The sequence below is a fragment of the Tachyglossus aculeatus genome, chromosome Y4 (genome assembly GCF_015852505.1).
Source record: "Tachyglossus aculeatus isolate mTacAcu1 chromosome Y4, mTacAcu1.pri, whole genome shotgun sequence".
NCBI classification, from domain to species: Eukaryota; Metazoa; Chordata; class Mammalia; order Monotremata; family Tachyglossidae; genus Tachyglossus; species Tachyglossus aculeatus.
In genome coordinates, this window is record NC_052096.1 from 10,835,403 (window position 1) to 10,855,356 (window position 19,954).

Sequence of the window (19,954 nt, forward strand, 5' to 3'; positions counted from 1 at the left end):
GAATGACTTTCCCATCACTGTAGGCAGCACCACTATCATCCCTCTTTCACAAGCCTGTAGCCTTGGCGTTATCCTCGACTCATCTCTCCCATTCAACCCATATATTCAATCTGTCACCAAATCCTGTAGGTTCAACATTCACAATAGCGATAAAATTAGCCCTTACCCATTTAACCTACTGCTACACCGATCCACTCACTTATCCTTAATTAATATTATCTGTCCTCTCTCTACACTGTAAGTTCATTAAGGGCAGAGAAAGGGTGAGCTAATTCTGTTTTACTGTATTTTCCCGAGCGCTTAGTACAGTGCTTTGCACATAGTAAGCATTCGATAAATACCAATGATTGACTGACTATCCTTTCCCGCCTTGACTACTGCATCAGCCTCCTCACTGACCTCCCTGTCTTCTGTCTCTTCCCACTCCAGTCTTTACAGCACTCGGCTTCCCTCATCATTTTTCTAAAACACCATTCAATCCACGATTTCCCACTCCTCAAGAACCTCCAGTGATTGCCCATCCATCCAGGCATCAAAAAGAAACCCCTTTCCATTGGCTTCAATGCATTCCATCGCCCTGCCCTCTCCTACCTTACCTCATTGATTTCCTACTATAATCCATCCCACAGACTTCATTCCCCTAATGCCAATCTGTACCTCAATCTCATTTATCTCACCACCGACCCCTTGCCTCCATCTTCCCTCTGGTCAGGTCTCTCTCTCCCTTCACACACAAAACAGACCACCACTCTTTCCATCTTCAAAGCCTTATTGAAATCACATTTCCTCCAAGAGGCTTTCCCCTACTAAGCCGTCATTTCTTCTATTCCCTCTTCCTTCTGTTTCGCCCTTACACATGGATATGTACATTTTAAGACCCTGCTATCCATTCCAACCTCAGCCCCACAGCACTCCTATCCATATCTGCCATTCATTTTAATGTCTGCCTCCCCCACTAAACAGTAAGTCCTTTGTGAGCAGGGAGTATGTCGGCCACTCTGTTTTATTATACTCTCCCAAGAAGTTACTGTGTACTCGGCACAAAGGAAGCGCTCGATAAATGTGATTGATGGAATGATGGACTGACTAATTGGACAGGCAAATTAATTTCTCTGGATCCACTGCCCCATGTTTGAGTCCCGCCCCAGTCCAGGTTTCGAGAAAAAAATTCCCCGTGTCTTGGATCCTCAGATCTGGTGTCCTCGGGCCGTCCGACTGAGTCCAGGACGGTATGGAGGGGAAACAGGAGTGGGGAGTAGGAGCTGAGAGGAAGAGGCTGCGGGTTGGGGCGAGGGAGACGCTATTACCAGTTTTCTACACCTGGAGGATCTGGGGGAGGAGGACGAGGCAGTTAAGGGCTGTTTCCCGGAGGAGCCTGTTTGAGGTGCCACTAAATTTATGCTGCAATGGGAAGGAGTGCGGTTAGTCTTGAAGAACAGCGCTCGGCTGTCGGGAAGGCAATCGTGTGGAGCAACGCCCCGAGAGAGGGATCGGGGTTTCCCCCGCCTGCGGTGGGGCACCCACGTGTCCGGAGACTGTGAGCCCACTGTTGGGTAGGGACTGTCGCTATATGTTGCCAATTTGTACTTCCCAATCGCTTAGTACAGTGCTCTGCACATAGTAAGCGCTCAATAAATACGATTGATGATGATGATGATGATGATCTGTGCCCGTCCGGCTCCAGGATCGCGTCTCTGAGCTTCTGGGAGTCGTATCACGGGGGCAGCCTGAAGCGTTTCACTTCTTTAATAGTAATAAAGAAGAAGAAGAAGAAGGATGGAGAAGCAGCGTGGCTCAGTGGAAAGAGCACACGGGCTTTGGAGTCAGAGGTCATGAGTTCAAATTCCGACTCCGCCAACTGTCAGCTGTGTGACTTTGGGCAAGTCATAACTCCTCTGTGCCTCAGTTACCTCATCTGGAAAATGGGGATTAAAACGTCAGTCCCCCATGGGACAACTTGACCACCTTGGAACCTCCCCAGCGCTTAGAAAAGTGATTTGCACATCGGAAGCGCTTAACAAATGCCATCATTATTATAATTATGATATTTTGTTAAGCGCTTACTATGTGCCAAGTACTGTTCTAAGTCCTGAGGCAGATACAAAGCAATCCGATTTTCCCACGTGGGGCTCAAAGTCTTAATCCCCATTTTACAAATAATGTAACTGAGGCACAGAGAAGTTAAGTGGCTTGCACAAGACCACACAGCAGACAAGTGGCAGAACCGGGATTAGAACCCACGTCCCCTGACTTCCAAGCACATGCTCTTTCCACTAAGCCACGCTGCTTCTCTTGTCCACATCCCTCTGCAACCAAGCCTTTGAACCGCCAGGACTGGCAGCCCCTCTAGGGCAGGGACCGGAACTCTTCCCCCTCTCCCTTTCCCTTCCCCAGAGCCTAGCAGTGTGCATGCGTGCGTGTGTGTGTGTGTGTGTGTGTGTGTGTGTGTGTGTGTGTGTTTGTGCGTGTGTGCGCGTGCGTGTTTGTGCGTGTGTGTGTCCTGTTTCCCCTCGTTCCCCACTCCCTGAGCGGTATTTTCAACAGGCTAAGAACAATTGGACCAGGTATCCGATGGGTATAATCACACCGACTCGTTTATCCACCGATAAATTGTTTATTTCGAGAAGCAGCCAAGGGGATCCAGGCCCGGGGCCGGTGGGGGCGCGGTAGCAGGGCATCGGGGACTCGCCAACGCCGGGCGTGTTCGCTCAGGGGTTGGGGAATGGAAACGGAGATGGGACCGGGAAAACGGCGGGCGCGGGCTCAGTCGGCCACTACGCGGGCTACTCTTGCTGCCGGAGACATCACTGCTGGCACGGCGGGGGCGGACACGGCTCCTGGCATTTCGGCAGGTACTTGACAGGCGGTGGACAGGGTTGCGGGCACTTGACGGGTGGCGGGCAAGGCTGCGGGCACTTGACGGGTGGCGGGCAAGGCTGCGGGCACTTGACGGGTGGCGGGCAGGGCGGCGGGATCGGGGGAGGTGGAGGGCACGGCTGCTTGACCTGCTGCTGGTCCTGGTACGACATCTCTGCGGAAGGAAGGGCGGGTTCCTGGAAAGACACGGAGTCAACTCACCCACACGGAACACACATCTCCTCTCCCTCCCTTCGCCTTCAGTTCCCCCGGTCCGACACCCGCCCCGGGGATCCCGGATTCAGCGAGCGGAGCTCCGAGGGCGGCCTCCGCATCCCCGGGAAGGCCGGTCCCGATCCCGAATAGTCCGGAAGCTGGGAAGGACCGTATCCCCACTCGAGGGGCCCCAGTGCGGTTCGGCACGCTCCCCCAGTCCGGCCCGGAGGACCGCGGAGCCGGGAAGTCCCCTCACCAGAGTCTGCACGGGCTGCCGTCTGGATGGCGAGTGGTTGGCGAGGCCGGGCGTCCCAGCCTTTTATCCAGGTCCCGGAGGGACCGGCAGGGCCGGATCCGGGGTCTCTGAAGGGAGGAGCTGCAGAGGGAATTCCCCGGATAATCGGCCTCATATCCCTGTTCCTGTAGAGACGGTTCTGAGGGCGATGCCGTCTGACTCAGGGATTTCGGACTCAGGGCGACTGGTTCCTTAGGGCGGCCTACAATCCTGGAAGACTTCCTGGAAACATCCCTGCCCGATCTGGAGGACCTCTCCAGCCTCCCCCTCCGGGAAGTTCGTCAGGACGGCTGTGTCCGGTGGGTCCGGACTTTTTCAGAAACTCCTTGCGGGTATTGGAGGGGGGGCGCCACAGCCCCGGTCCTCTTTGAAAATATTTCTAATTTCTGGGGCCCGTCTTTCGGTCCGCCCCGGGGACGCCCCAGCCGTTTGGTCCTTGTCATAGCAACGATTTCGAACCTGTCGGGAAACACATCAGAGAGGCACATGCTCACTGAGAGCCGGCTGGGAAGCGGAGACTGGCCTCAAGAGGCCAGACGGGATCAATCCCAGAGGGGTTGCCTATTATTATTATTTTTTTAATTATCATTATTATTTAATAGCATTTGTGAAGCGCTTACTGTATGCCAGGCACTGTAAAAAGGGCTGGGGTAGATACAGGCTAATCAAGGTGGGCACAGTCAGTGTTCTACGTGTAGCTCACACTCTCAATCCTCATTAATCAGCTGAGGTAACAGAGCAGCAGAGAAATTAAATGACTTTCCCAAAGTCCCCCAGCAAACAAGTGGCAGAGTCGGGATAAGAACTCAGGTCCCTCTGATTCCCTGGCCCACGCTCTTTCCATAAGGCTACAGTCAGGAGGATGGATGGAGCGATGGGGAAGGGGCAGAGGGTTCAGGAGGTAGCACTCAGTATACCACACTGTTGAACCCTATTCTCCTCAACTTCCCACTGTTCCTCTTGCTCCCTACACCCCTCTTGCCGACTTCAGCCTGCTTCATCGTCGTGTCTCAGGGGACGCCACACCGCAGCTCCCCCAGTCACTTTTCCATCGCCTCCACCTTGGAGCCCTCCCGGATAGATTTCCGACGTAATAATAGTTGTGGTATTTGTAAGCACTGTACTAAGCGCTAGGGTGGGTACAAGTAAATAGGTTTCGACACGGTTCCTTACCACTTGGGGCTCACAGTCTCAATCCCCATTTTACAGATGAGGTAATTTAGGCACAGAGAAGTGAAGTGACTTGCCTAAGGTCGCACAGCAGACATGTGGCGGAGCTGGGATTAGCACCCATGACCTTCTGACTCCCAGGCCTGTGTTCTAACCACTATGTCATGCTGCCGCTATCTTCAGGAACCCCCCAGTTTTCCGCTTTCTCGCGAACTCCAGGCCAGGGGTCCGAGGACTGTGCTCGGAACCTGTGTTCGGAACCCTATAGGGGTCGTCGATTTGACCAAGTTCCAGCGTATCGGCCCTGCGGGGGGGGGGGGGGGGGGGGGGGGGGGCTTGGGCGAGGCCGATGTTTCTGGGGTCAGAGGTTGCACCCCTTTCGCCCTGCTTCCCCAACCTTCAGGGCCTGGGTGGGATTTCGGGCCTTCGCAATTCCCCAGATCGAGCCCCGACCTCTGTCTTCGGAGCCAGGGAGCTCTCCGGGAGCAGGCAGGGACACTTCCAAGAAGTCTTCCAGGATTCTGGGCTACTCGAGGGGACGCCCTGCTCAATTGAGCCGAACTCTCTGAATCAGAGGGCTGAGTCCGTGGAAGTTTCCCTTCCGGAACGGCTATAGGAGGATGTGATTCCGGAAAATCCCGCTGCAACTTCTCTGCCCAGAGACCCCGGATCTGGCCCTGCCGCTCCCTCCGGGACCTGGATAAAAGGCTGGGATGCCCGGCCTCGCCAACCACTCGCCATCTGGACCGCAACCAGTGCAGACTCCGGTGAGGGGACTTCCCGGTTCCGCCGTCCTCCGGGCCGGGCTGGGGGAACGGGCCGAGCTGCGCCGGGGCCCCTCGGTTGGGGACACGGTCCTTCCCGGCGTCCGGGAGCTTCGGGATCGGGACTGGCCTTCCCGGGGATGCGGAGGCCGCCCTCGGAGCTCTGCTCGCTGAATCCAGGATCTCCGGGGCGGGGGTCAGGCCAGGGGAACTGAGGGCAGAGGAAGGGGGAGCGGATGCGTGTTCCGTGTGGTTGACTTGGCTCCGTGTTTTTCCAGGAACCCGTCCTTCTTCCCGCAGAGATGTCGTATCAGGACCAGCAGCAGGTCAAGCAGCCGTGTCCTCCACCTCCCCCGATCCCGCAGCCCTGCCCGCCCCCCGTCAAGTGCCCGCCGCCTTGCCCACCACCTGTCAAGTGCCCGCAGCCTTGCCCGCCGCCCGTCCAGTGCCCGCAGCCCTACCCACCGAAATGCCCAGAACCATGTCCCCCTAAATGTCCGGAGCCGTGCCCGCCCCCGCCGTGCCAGCAGCAGAAGTAGCTCCGATCCTGCTGGCTCCACAGCTGTCTCCCCCCATCCTGCCCTCCTGCTGCCCTCCCCGAGGGCTCCCTCTGCCCTGGCTTCATACCCCTCGCCCCGTTGCCGCCGACCCTCCCCTCACCCTGCGTCGTCTGTCAGCCCCCTCCGCCTCGCACATTAAAAAGCCCTTCATGGTGAGCGTGGCTTCGGCTGGAGTCCTTTCTCATCTGGCACTGTGCTCCGGATATACCGCCCAGGGATGCATGCACACACACACAGACACAGACACAGCCACAGACACGCACACACACACACACACACACACACACACACACACACACGTATACACACAGTTCTGGGGGAGAGACAGATGGAAGAGAAGACACGCTCTTTACCTGTGGGGGAACTGGTCGGGAGAAATCACACACACACACATACACACACACACACACACACACACAGAGTTCTGGGGGAGGGACAGGGGGAAGGGAGACATGCTCTTTACCATTGGGGAGATACTGTGTCTAGACTGTGTCTGGACGTCCTAGACTGTGAGCGCGTTGTTGGGTAGGGACCATCTCTCTATGTTGCCGACTTGTACTTCCCAAACGCTTAGTCCGGTATTCTGCATACAGCAAGCACTCGATAAATACGATTGAATGAATGAATGAATAATAGTCTGCTCGGGAGATATCACACACATACACGCTGACGCGCGCACAAACACACATACACAAACACACACACATACACTATGCTGGATGCTGCGGAAGGGTCAGAAGGAGGAGACACGGCTTCTTCCATTGGGGAACTGGTCGGGAGATATCACACACACACACACACACACACACACACACACACACTGATGGACCCTGAGGCAGAGAAAGAGGAAGCACTCATGATCTCTTTCCTCAACAGACGTTATGTTGTTGATTTGTACTTCCCAAGCGCTTAGTTCAGTGTTCTGCACACAGTAAGCAGCGTGGCCCAGTGGAAAGAGCACGGGGTTGGGAATCAGAGGTCATGGGTTCGAATCCCGACTCTGCCAACTGTCAGCTGTTTGACTTTGGGCAAGTCACTTTACTTCTCTGGTCCTCAGTTCCCTCATCTGTAAAATGGGGATTAAGACTGTGAGCCCCACGTGGGACAACCTGATCACCTTATATCCTCCCCAGTGTTTAGTACAGTGCTTTGCACATAGTAAGCGCTCAGCAAATGCCGTCATCATTACCATTAGTAAGCGCCCAATAAATTCGATTGAATGATTGAATGAATGACTTTCCCATCACTGTAGGCAGCACCACTATCATCCCTCTTTCACAAGCCTGTAGCCTTGGCGTTATCCTCGAATCATCTCTCCCATTCAACCCATATATTCAATCTGTCACCAAATCCTGTAGGTTCAACATTCACAATAGCGATAAAATTAGCCCTTACCCATTTAACCTACTGCTACACCGATCCACTCACTTATCCTTAATTAATATTATCTGTCCTCTCTCTACACTGTAAGTTCATTAAGGGCAGAGAAAGGGTGAGCTAATTCTGTTTTACTGTATTTTCCCGAGCGCTTAGTACAGTGCTTTGCGCATAGTAAGCATTCGATAAATACCAATGATTGACTGACTATCCTTTCCCGCCTTGACTACTGCATCAGCCTCCTCACTGACCTCCCTGTCTTCTGTCTCTTCCCACTCCAGTCTTTACAGCACTCGGCTTCCCTCATCATTTTTCTAAAACACCATTCAATCCACGATTTCCCACTCCTCAAGAACCTCCAGTGATTGCCCATCCATCCAGGCATCAAAAAGAAACCCCTTTCCATTGGCTTCAATGCATTCCATCGCCCTGCCCTCTCCTACCTTACCTCATCGATTTCCTACTATAATCCATCCCACAGACTTCATTCCCCTAATGCCAATCTGTACCTCAATCTCATTTATCTCACCACCGACCCCTTGCCTCCATCTTCCCTCTGGTCAGGTCTCTCTCTCCCTTCATACACAAAACAGACTACCACTCTTTCCATCTTCAAAGCCTTATTGAAATCACATTTCCTCCAAGAGGCTTTCTCCTACTAAGCCGTCATTTCTTCTATTCCCTCTTCCTTCTGTTTCGCCCTTACACATGGATATGTACACTTTAAGACCCTGCTATCCATCCCAACCTCAGCCCCACAGCACTCCTGTCCATATCTGCCATTCATTTTAATGTCTGCCTCCCCCACTAAACAGTAAGTCCTTTGTGAGCAGGGAGTATGTCGGCCACTCTGTTTTATTATACTCTCCCAAGAAGTTACTGTGTACTCGGCACAAAGGAAGCGCTCGAAAAATGTGATTGATGGAATGATGGACTGACTAATTGGACAGGCAAATTAACTTCTCTGGATCCACAGCCCCATGTTTGAGACCCACCCCAGTCCAGGTTTCGAGAAAAAATTCCCCGTGTCCTGGATCCTCAGATCTGGTGCCCTCGGGCCGTCCGACTGAGTCCAGGACGGTGTGGAAGGGAAACAGGAGTGGGGAGTAGGGGCTGAGAGGAAGAGGCTGCGGGTTGGGGCGAGGGAGACGCTATTACCAGTTTTCTGCACCTGGAGAATCTGGGGGAGGAGGACGAGGCAGTTAAGGGCTGTTTCCCGGAGGAGCCTGTTTGAGGTGCCACTAAATTTATGCTGCAATGGGAAGGAGTGCGGTTAGTCTTGAAGAACAGCGCTTTGCTGTCGTGAAGGCAATCGTGTGGAGCAACGCCCCGAGAGAGGGATCGGGGTTTCCCCCTCCTGCGGTCGGGGCACCCACGTGTCCGGGCTGGATCTGTGCCCGTGCGGCTCCAGGATCGCGTCTCTGATCTTCTGGGAGTCGTATCGCGGGGGCAGCCCGAAGTGTTTCACTTCTTTAATAGCAATAAAGAAGAAGAAGAAGGATGGAGAAGCAGCGTGGCTCAGTGGAAAGAGCACACGGGCTTTGGAGTCAGAGGTCATGAGTTCAAATTCCGACTCCGCCAACTGTCAGCTGTGTGACTTTGGGCAAGTCACAACTTCTCTTTGCCTCAGTTACCTCATCTGGAAAATGGGGATTAAAACGTCAGTCCCCCATGGGACAACTTGACCACCTTGTAACCTCCCCAGCGCTTAGAAAATTGATTTGCACATCGGAAGCGCTTAACAAATGCCATCATTATTATAATTATGATATTTTGTTAAGCGCTTACTATGTGCCAAGTACTGTTCTAAGTCCTGAGGCAGGTACAAAGCAATCCGATTTTCCCACATGGGGCTCAAAGTCTTAATCCCCATTTTACAAATAATGTAACTGAGGCACAGAGAAGTTAAGTGGCTTGCACAAGACCACACAGCAGACAAGTGGCAGAACCGGGATTAGAACCCACGTCCCCTGACTTCCAAGCACATGCTCTTTCCACTAAGCCACGCTGCTTCTCTTGTCCACATCCCTCTGCAACCAAGCCTTTGAACCGCCAGGACTGGCAGCCCCTCTAGGGCAGGGACCGGATCTCTTCCCCCTCTCCCTTTCCCTTCCCCAGAGCCTAGCAGTGTGCATGCGTGTGTGTGTGTGTGTGTGTGTGTTTGTGCGTGTGTGCGCGTGCGTGTTTGTGCGTGTGTGTGTCCTGTTTCCCCTCGTTCCCCACTCCCTGAGCGGTATTTTCAACAGGCTAAGAACAATTGGACCAGGTATCCGATGGGTATAATCACACCGACTCGTTTATCCACCGATAAATTGTTTATTTCGAGAAGCAGCCAAGGGGATCCAGGCCCGGGGCCGGTGGGGGCGCGGTAGCAGGGCATCGGGGACTCACCAAAGCCGGACGTGCTCGCTCAGGGGGTGGGGAATGGAAACGGACATGGGACCGGGAAAACGGCGGGCGCGGGCTCAGTCGGCCACTACGCGGGCTACTCTTGCTGCCGGAGACATCACTGCTGGCACGGCGGGGGCGGACACGGCTCCTGGCACTTCGGCAGGTACTTGACAGGCGGTGGACAGGGTTGCGGGCACTTGACGGGTGGCGGGCAAGGCTGCGGGCACTTGACGGGTGGCGGGCAAGGCTGCGGGCACTTGACGGGTGGCGGGCAGGGCGGCGGGATCGGGGGAGGTGGAGGGCACGGCTGCTTGACCTGCTGCTGGTTCTGGTACGACATCTCTGCGGAAGGAAGGGCGGGTTCCTGGAAAGACACGGAGTCAACTCACCCACACGGAACACACATCTCTCCCTCCCTTCGCCTTCAGTTCCCCCGGTCCGACACCCGCCCCGGGGATCCCGGATTCAGCGAGCGGAGCTCCGAGGGCGGCCTCCGCATCCCCGGGAAGGCCGGTCCCGTTCCCGAATAGTCCGGAAGCTGGGAAGGACCGTATCCCCACTCGAGGGGCCCCGGTGCGGTTCGGCACGCTCCCCCAGCCCGGCCCGGAGGACCGCGGAGCCGGGAAGTCCCCTCACCAGAGTCTGCACGGGCTGCCGTCTGGATGGCGAGTGGTTGGCGAGGCCGGGCGTCCCAGCCTTTTATCCAGCTCCCGGAGGGACCGGCACGGCCGGATCTGGGGTCTCTGAAGGGAGGAGCTGCAGAGGGAATTCCCCGGATAATCGGCCTCATATCCCTGTTCCTGTAGAGATAGCTCTGAGGGCTATGCCGTCTGACTCAGGGATTTCGGACTCAGGGCGGCTGGTTCCTTAGGGCGGCCTACAATCCTGGAAGACTTCCTGGAAACATCCCTGCCCGATCTGGAGGACCTCTCCAGCCTCCCCCTCCGGGAAGTTCGTCAGGACGGCTGTGTCCGGTGGGTCCGGACTTTTTCAGAAACTCCTTGCGGGTATTGGAGGGGGGGCGCCACAGCCCCGGTCCTCTTTGAAAATATTTCTAATTTCTGGGGCCCGTCTTTCGGTCCGCCCCGGGGACGCCCCAGCCGTTTGGTCCTTGTCATAGCAACGATTTCGAACCTGTCGGGAAACACATCAGAGAGGCACATGCTCACTGAGAGCCGGCTGGGAAGCGGAGACTGGCCTCAAGAGGCCAGACGGGATCAATCCCAGAGGGGTTGCCTACTACTATTATCATTATTATTATTATTATTATTATTATTATTATTATTATATTATTATTATTATTATTATTTAATAGCATTTGTGAAGCGCTTAATGTATGCCAGGCACTGTAAAAAGGGCTGGGGTAGATAGAGGCTAATCAAGATGGTCACAGTCAGTGTTCTACGTGTAGCTCACACTCTCAATCCTCATTAATCAGCTGAGGTAACAGAGCAGCAGAGAAATTAAATGACTTTCCCAAAATCCCCCAGCAAACAAGTGGCAGAGTCGGGATAAGAACTCAGGTCCCTCTGATTCCCTGGCCCACGCTCTCTCCATTAGGCTACAGTCAGGAGGATGGATGGAGCGATGGCGAAGGGGCAGAGGCTTCAGGAGGTAGCACTCAGTATACCACACTGTTGAACCCTATTCTCCTCAACTTCCCACTGTTCCTCTTGCTCCCTACACCCTTCTTGCCGACTTCAGCCTGCCTCATCGTCGTGTCTCAGGGGACGCCACACCGCAGCTCCCCCGGTCACTTTTCCATCGCCTCCACCTTGGAGCCCTCCCGGATAGATTTCCGATGTAATAATAGTTGTGGTATTTGTAAGCGCTTACTATTCAAGCACTGTACTAAGCGCTAGGGTGGGTACAAGTAAATAGGTTTCGACACGGCCTTGGGCGAGGCCGATGTTTCTGGGGTCAGAGGTTGCACCCCTTTCGCCCTGCTTCCCCAACCTTCAGGGCCTGGGTGGGATTTCGGGCCTTCGCAATTCTCCAAATCGAGCCCCGACCTCTGTCCTCGGAGCCAGGGAGCTCTCCGGGAGCAGGCAGGGACATTTCCAAGAAGTCTTCCAGGATTCTGGGCTACTCGAGGGGACGCCCTGCTCAATTGAGCCGAACTCTCTGAATCAGAGGGCTGAGTCCGTGGAAGTTTCCCTTCCGAAACGGCTATAGGAGGATGTGATTCCGGAAAATCCCGCTGCAACTTCTCTGCCCAGAGACCCCGGATCTGGCCCTGCCGCTCCCTCCGGGACCTGGATAAAAGGCTGGGATGCCCGGCCTCGCCAACCACTCGCCATCTGGACCGTAACCAGTGCAGACTCCGGTGAGGGGACTTCCCGGTTCCGCCGTCCTCCGGGCCGGGCTGGGGGAACGGGCCGAGCTGCGCCGGGGCCCCTCGGTTGGGGACACGGTCCTTCCCGGCGTCCGGGAGCTTCGGGATCGGGACTGGCCTTCCCGGGGATGCGGAGGCCGCCCTCGGAGCTCTGCTCGCTGAATCCAGGATCTCCGGGGCGGGGGTCAGGCCAGGGGAACTGAGGGCAGAGGAAGGGGGAGCGGATGCGTGTTCCGTGTGGTTGACTTGGCTCCGTGTTTTTCCAGGAACCCGCCCTTCTTCCCGCAGAGATGTCGTATCAGGACCAGCAGCAGGTCAAGCAGCCGTGTCCTCCACCTCCCCCGATCCCGCAGCCCTGCCCGCCCCCCGTCAAGTGCCCGCCGCCTTGCCCACCACCTGTCAAGTGCCCGCAGCCTTGCCCGCCGCCCGTCCAGTGCCCGCAGCCCTACCCACCGAAATGCCCAGAGCCATGTCCCCCTAAATGTCCGGAGCCATGCCCAGCCCCGCCGTGCCAGCAGCAGAAGTAGCTCCGAGCCTGCTGGCTCCACAGCTGTCTTCCCCCATCCTGCCCTCCTGCTGCCCTCCCCGAGGGCTCCCTCTGCCCTGGCTTCATACCACTCTCCCCGTTGCCGCCGACCCTCCCCTCACCCTGCGTCGTCTGTCAGCCCCTTCCGCCTCGCACATTAAAAACCTTTCATGGTGAGCGTGGCTTCGGCTGGAGTCCTTTCACATCTAGCACTGTACTCCGGATATACCTCTCAGGGTGCATGGACACACACACACACACACACACACACACACACACACACACACGTATACACACAGTTCTGGGGGAGAGACAGATGGAAGGGAAGACACGCTCTTTACCATGGGGGAACTGGTCGGGAGAAATCACACAAGCAGAGACACACATACACACACACACACACACAAACAGTTCTGGGGGAGGGACAGGGGGAAGGGAGACAAGCTCTTTACCATTGGGGTGATACCGTGTCTAGACTGTGTCTCGACGTCCTAGACTGTGAGCGCATTGTTGGGGTAGGGACCATCTCTCTATGTTGCCGACTTGCACTTCCCAAGCGCTTAGTCCGGTACTCTGCACACAGTAAGCACTCGATAAATACGATTGAATGAATGAATGAATAATAGTCTGCTCGGGAGATATCACACACATACACGCTGACACGCGCACACACACACACATACACAAACACACACACATACACATACACTATGCTGGATGCTGCGGAAGGGTCAGAAGGAGGAGACACGGCTCCTTCCATTGGGAAACTGGTCGGGAGGTATCACACACACACACACACACACACACACACACACACACACACACACACACACACACACACACTGATGGACCCTGAGGCAGAGAAAGAGGGAGCACTCATGATCTCTTTCCTCAACAGACATTATGTTGCTGATTTGTACTTCCCAAGCGCTTAGTACAGTGTTCTGCACACAGTAAGCAGCGTGGCCCAGTGGAAATAGCACGGGGTTGGGAATCAGAGGTCATGGGTTCGAATCCCGACTCTGCCACTTGTCAGCTGTTTGACTTTGGGCAAGTCACTTTACTTCTCTGGTCCTCAGTTCCCTCATCTGTAAAATGGGGATTAAGACTGTGAGCCCCACATGGGACAACCTGATCACCTTATATCCTCCCCAGTGCTTAGTACAGTGCTTTGTACATAGTAAGCGCTCAACAAATGCCATCATCATTATTATTAGTAAGCGCTCAATAAATTCGATTGAATGAATGAATGCCCCCTGACCCCTGTTATTCTTCCGTCCCAGGGCTCTTTCTATGCCATATGATGATGAGGATAATAATAATAGCAACAGTAATAATAATAATAATATCTGTTAAGCGCCTAGCATGTGGCAAGCTCTGTATTAAGCTCTGGGGTTCAGTCCCACATTGGGCTCAGTCTGAGAAGGAAGGAGAACAGGACAGCTCGAAGGAGTCTTGTGGTGTTTTCATTCATTCATTCATTCAATCGTATTTGTTGAGCGCTTACTGTGTGCAAATCACTGTACTAAGCGCTTGGAAGAGTACAATAGAACAATAAGTAGACATAGTACCTTCCCTTCTGGACCCCCACCACCATCCCACCCCTCCTCAAGTTTAGCGATGGACCCTCAAACACCCGTGATTTTCTCCTCTCCTTCCTACTCTCCCCCAAGTGATCCAGCCTTGCCCGCATGTCCGAAGGTCTGTAAATTCCCTCTGGGACCTGCCGGTATTCCCGACAGCACAGCTCCCTTGGGGAAGGGATTTGCTCTGCTCTTCCCAACCTCATTTCCCACCGGGAAAACCTTGTTTCCTTCTGAAATCTGTCCCCTTCTTGTGCCCCTGGAGACCTCTCTCCTCGGAGCTGTAGAATATGGGAAACAAAAACTCCGATCCTCCCTGCCGACCCCACTCGGAGATCCGTGACCTGCGCCAGCATCCTTCATTCAGTCGTATATACCGAGCGCTTACTGTGTGCAGAGCACTGTATTACGCGCTTGGGAGAGGACAATATAACAATAAGCAGACACATTCCCTGCCCACAACGAGCTTAGAGGGGGAGACAGACATTAATATAAACAAATAAATTACACTCAGGGCCCTGACCCTGTCGGTCTCTCCCAGGGCTGGAATTTCTACACTTCCCTGACCATCCTGGTTGCTCCTCCCCAACGCCCCCCCATTCCTCCCCCCGCCCCCGCCATTGAGACCCCCGTCTCCACCTGCGCGCTGAAATGCCTGCCATAAGGAAGCCAAAAGGGTGATGCGGGGCGGGGAGGAGGTGCGAGACTGATACGAGAAATGACCTTGGGTAAGTCACTTCACGTCTCTGTGTGTCAATTACCTCATCTGTAAATTTGGGATTGAGACTGTGAGCCCCATATAGGACAGAGACTGTGTCCAACCTGATTTGCTTGTATCCACCCCAGAGTTTAGTTCAGTGCCTAGAATATAGTACGATTAATCAATATACATATATATATATATATATAGTACGATCAATCAATATACGATTGATGATGATGATATAGTAAGCGCTGAACAAATACGAAAACAATAATAATAATTAATAATAACAATGGGATTTGTTCAGCGCTTACTATGTGCCAAGCACTGTTAGGAATGGTGAAGGGTCGCCAGACATCCGGCTTTCCATCAGAGCATAATCTCTTCTCCCCTCGCCCCTTGCAAGTGAGTGGGGAGGCGGGGGATCCTCACCCGCAACGCCATTGATGACGCCACAGTGATCTCACAATCAGGAACTCAGAGATTCCCGGCGGCGGCAGGGAAAGGGGATTTCAGCTGACAGGAATCGCCGAGACCCCATCTCAGCGGCCCGGTGCCTTCAACATCACGGTCCGGGGAGCGGATCCGGTGAGCTCGGGGGACGCTTCGACCCTGGAGGGTCCTAGGGGGAAGGGTCCGGGACGAGGGGAGGGGTCGGAGGGCGAAATCCCTCTCTCAGACTGGGCTTGTTTAGGGTGGGGCTAAAGACTCCAGTGATTGATCGCCCGGGGATTGAGCGGGTTGTGGTCGCGTGGGTGTGGGGGAACGCCCCCAGTGCATGTTTCATTTCCAAGCCCTGGAGTCAGTCAGTCAGTGAGTCAATCGTATTTATTGAATGCTTACTGTGTGCAGAACACTGTACTAAACACTTGGTAGAGTACAATCCAGGCATATTCTATTTATTTATATTGATGCTATTGATGCCTGTCTACTTATTTTGTTTTGTTGTCTGTCTCCTCCCTTCTAGACTGTGAGCTCGTTGTTGAGTAGGGATTGTCCTTATTAGTTGCCGAATTGTACTTTCCAAGCGCTTAATTCAGAGCTCTGCACACAGTAAGCGCTCAGTAAATACGATTGATGAATGAAATGAATAAACAGACACATTCCCTGCCCACCTCTGCTCTACATACCCGAGGGTAGAGGGGAACCCTTCAGGTCTCTCCACACCCCCCACATTAGTCCCTCTTTCCAAGTCCCCTGAGCCTAGAGAGAGGAGGTTCAGAGGAGGAGCCCCCAGACACAGTCATCGACCTTTCTCTGAAGTCCTCCTTCTCTGCTATGGAGTGGTCTCTACCTAAAACAGACTCATAATAATAATAATCGTAACGATGGAATTTGTTAAGCGCTTAATATGTGCCAGGCACTGTACTAAGCGCTGGGGTGGATACAAGCAAATCGGGTTGGATACAGTCCTGCCCCATGTGGGGCTCATAGTCTCAATCCCCATTTTACAGATGAGGGAACTGAGGCCCAGAGAAATGAAGTGACATCCCCAAGGTCACACAGCGGGCAAGTGGCGGAGCCGGGATTAGAGTCAATGACCTTCTGACTCCCAGGCCCGTGCTGTATCCACTACGCCGTGCTGCTTCTCGTCTCCCGCAGCCGGACGGGATTCAGGATACCAATACAAAAAGCATTCCCGAAGCTCTTTCCCGGCATTCCCGCTCCTGTATCCTTCTCATTCCTTCGTCCTTTTCACGTTTCAATAATGGGAAACACTCTTCCCCCCAACGCCCTCTGCTGGCCACCCCGTGCAAACTCGCTCGAGTTTCATGCTTCCGTTAAATAAACGCGCTCACGCACGCACACAAAAACAGTCACACACACTCACATACTCAGTGTAAATAGCTGTAATTTATTTATTTGTATTAATGTCTCTCTCTCCTTCTAGACTGTAAGCTCGCTGAGGTAGAAAATGTGTCTGTTGTTGCAATCTACTCTCCCAAGCGTTTAGTACAGTGTTATCCCTAACAGTAAGCACTCAGTAAATACGATTGACTGACTGACTGAGCGACACCCACACATGCAGGTGCACTACCATCTGGTCTAACGCCTCTCCCTCTTCCCCCTTCAGGGAAGATGGCGGAAGACAAGGACCATTCCTCGTGCCCCCCGAAACCAATATGCCCGGCGACCCCCAAATGCTCAGAACCATCAAAGGTCTCCAACTGCCTAAGGAAACTTCTTGGCTGCTCTGCCCCCAGTCCCCCGAAGTGTCCTCCCAAGGATCCACCCAAGTGCCCACCTAAATGCCCGCCAAAGGAGCCACCCAAGTGTCCCCCAAAGGAGCCGCCCAAGTGCCTGCCTAAATGCCCACCGAAGGAGCCGCCCAAGTGCCTGCCTAAATGTCAGCCAAAGGAGCCGCCTAAGTGTCCACCAAAAGACCCACCCATCTGCCTGCCACCAGACAAGGCCGAAAACCCGTGACCTCTGACCTGTTACCTGTGCCCAGCCGCTGCCAAGAATACACGCCTCTCCTGCCTTGGTCTCCCCCGTGTACTTGTCTCGCCAGAGTAGGACCGGAATCCAGAGTGGGGAGGGGAGGGAGAGCCCTTCCAGAAGCCGGAGAAGGGACAAGAGAGAGAGAGCTAGTCTGAAATTCAGAGCAGGGAGAAGAGTGGGAGAGCAGGTCTGGAATACAGAGAGAGGAGCAGAGAGGGAGAACCCATCCAGAACGCGGAGGGGGAAAAAGGAAGGGAAAACCAGTCCTGGACACCGACCCAAGCCTGGAGGAGAGAGGGGTGTTTAGGCAAGACTCTCTTCCTCCCCCCATCAACTCCCCCTTTTCCAGAAGGATGAGGTAGGGACAAGGTCAGGTGGGAAGATAGCAATGGGGGCTGGACCAGGGGGAAGGGAGTAGGGGGAGAGAATTTGGGGTGGGAAGGGGAGGCTTCCCCCTAGATGGGACTACTCCACGGAGGAGTCCAGCATCTCATCAGTGCCCAAACTCCCAGAATCACCCCTCCTGGATCCCATTCCTGGTAATCCTGGAAATCTGGCCCATTCACATCCAGAAGAGGAGAGAGTCCGACCCTGAGTCAGCCCCAGGTAGTTCAAGAGGAGCAGGAACGCGCTCCTGGATCTTGTCTGTAAACACTGGACAGGAGTGAGATAGTCATCGGGTGACCATCTTTCCCCAGCGTCTGCCCCAGAGGGGTCAGCTACACCCTGCCCTGAATCACCATCCTTCATCCTTCCCTGACCCTTCCCCCCATCCCACTTCCCCTCACCTGTGACCTCCAAGTCCAAGTAACTACAGTGGGGGAAGGGCTAGACTTTAGGAGACAAAAGACCCCCTTTGTGAACCTAAGCGAATCACTTTTTTATGGTACTTGTTAAGCACTTACTATGTGCCAGACACTGTACTAAGCACTGGGGTAGATGCAAGGTAATAGGTTGGACAAAGTCCATGGGCAACGTGGAACTCCCAGTCATAATCCCCATTTACAGATGAGGTAACTGAGGCCCAGGGAAGTGAAATGATTTGCCCAAAGTCACTCAGCAGACGAGTGGTGGAGCTGGGTTTAGATTCCAGGGCCTCTGGCTCCCAAGACCGTGCTCTATCCACAAAGCCATGCAAGCGCTTACTATGTGTCCAGTAATAAAACCCAGGTCTTCCTGATTCCCAGCCCCTTGCTCTATCCACTAAGCCACTCTGCTTCTCTTGTGGGACTTCCAAAACCTTCCCCCCTGTGCCCTTTTGGATGACTCTCCCTGCATTGGCCCAGGTATGCCAAACAACTGATGCCTTCTCCAGCTGCTGGGCCATTTTGCATTATTTCCTAATGGTATTAATTGCACCATGTCCTGTCCATCAGGACAGATCACCACTAGCAGACTGGGGTGTTGCTGTTCTGAATGTTCCTCCACCCGGGATGCTTCCTGGTCAGCCTAGTGGGAGGCAGCATGGCCTAGCTAAAAGAACATGGCTACAGGCTTGGGAGTCAAAGGACCTGAGTTCTATTCTTGCCTCTGTCACCTGTCTTCCGTGTGACCTTAAGTCATTTAATTTCTCAGTACCTCAGTTACCTCATCTGTAAAATGGAAATTAAATCCTACTCCCCCTTACTTAGATTGTGAGCCCCGTGTGGTACAAGAACTGTATGCAACCTGATTATCTTGTATCCACCCCAGCACTTAGAACCATGCTTGGCATATAGTATGCCCCTTTCAAGTACCATAATTATGTCTCAAGCAGTGTTCCAAGTGTTGATGTCGGCACAGGTAGGTCAGACATGGATCCTGTTCCTCAGGGAGCTTGCAGTCTAAAGAGTTAATATCTTGGGATCCAGAGCTGCCAAAAATGGTCACTGCGTTTGGATGACTGGGTGACAATCCCAGAACAGGAAAGCGTCTCCAACAGGTCAACTGTTTCAACCCCTTGCCTCCACTCTTCGTGTTTGGCAATGGGTTCCATCCTCATTTCTTTCATTCCAATACTCCTTACCTCCCTCTCCACCCCTCACCACCTCCAGTTGGCCAAAGTGACTGCCTCCATCTGCCCCCTCCCGCCCCCCACAAGAAGTCCTGAATTTCTTAAGATTCTGCTTGGAGAAGAGAGAACCTAATGGCCAATGCAGCATGGCCTAGTGGATAGAGCACAGGCCTGGTCATCAGAAGGATCTGGGTTCTAATCCAGGCTCCACCACTTGTCTACTACATAACCTACAGCCCAGCCCGCACCCTCCACTCCTCTGCCACTAACCTCCTCACTGTGCCTCGTTCTCGCCTGTCCCGCCATTGACCCCCAGCCCACGTCCTCCCCCTGGCCTGGAATGTCCTCCCTCCACACATCTGCCAAGCTAGCTCTCTTCCTCCCTTCAAAGCCCTACTGAGAGCTCACCTCCTCCAAGAGATCTTCCCAGACTGAGCCCCCCTTCTTCTCCCCCTTCCCATCCCCCCATCCTACTTCCTTCCCCTTCCTACAGCACCTGTATATATGTTTTTACAGATTTATTACTCTTTATTTTACTTGTACATATTTACCATTCTATTTTATTTTGTTAATATGTTTTGTCTTGTTGTCTGTCTCCCCTTTCTAGACTGTGAGCTCACTGTTGGATAGGGACTGTCTCTATATGTTGCCAACTTGTACTTCCTAAGTGCTTAGTACAGTGCTCTGCACACAGTAAGCGCTCAATAAATACGATTGAATGAATGAATGAATGAGTAACCTTG

At 53.8% G+C, this 19,954-nt stretch overlaps 2 protein-coding genes across 2 annotated transcripts; one reads left to right on the forward strand and one right to left on the reverse strand.

Annotated features, from left to right (window-relative positions):
* Nucleotides 1-9,744: 9,744 nt before the first annotated feature.
* LOC119947001 (small proline-rich protein 2B-like) lies at nucleotides 9,745-10,128 on the reverse strand. Its single transcript, XM_038768476.1, has 2 exons — nucleotides 10,075-10,128; nucleotides 9,745-9,993 (listed from the first exon to the last, which is right to left on the reverse strand). The coding sequence occupies exons 1-2, from the start codon at nucleotides 10,126-10,128 to the stop codon at nucleotides 9,745-9,747; spliced, it is 303 nt and encodes a 100-aa protein (XP_038624404.1).
* Nucleotides 10,129-15,112: 4,984 nt separating this feature from the next.
* LOC119947002 (small proline-rich protein 2H-like) lies at nucleotides 15,113-17,257 on the forward strand. The gene is made up of 3 exons (XM_038768477.1): nucleotides 15,113-15,181; nucleotides 15,250-15,364; nucleotides 16,851-17,257. The coding sequence occupies exons 1-3, from the start codon at nucleotides 15,113-15,115 to the stop codon at nucleotides 17,201-17,203; spliced, it is 537 nt and encodes a 178-aa protein (XP_038624405.1). The 3' UTR covers nucleotides 17,204-17,257.
* Nucleotides 17,258-19,954: the final 2,697 nt, after the last annotated feature.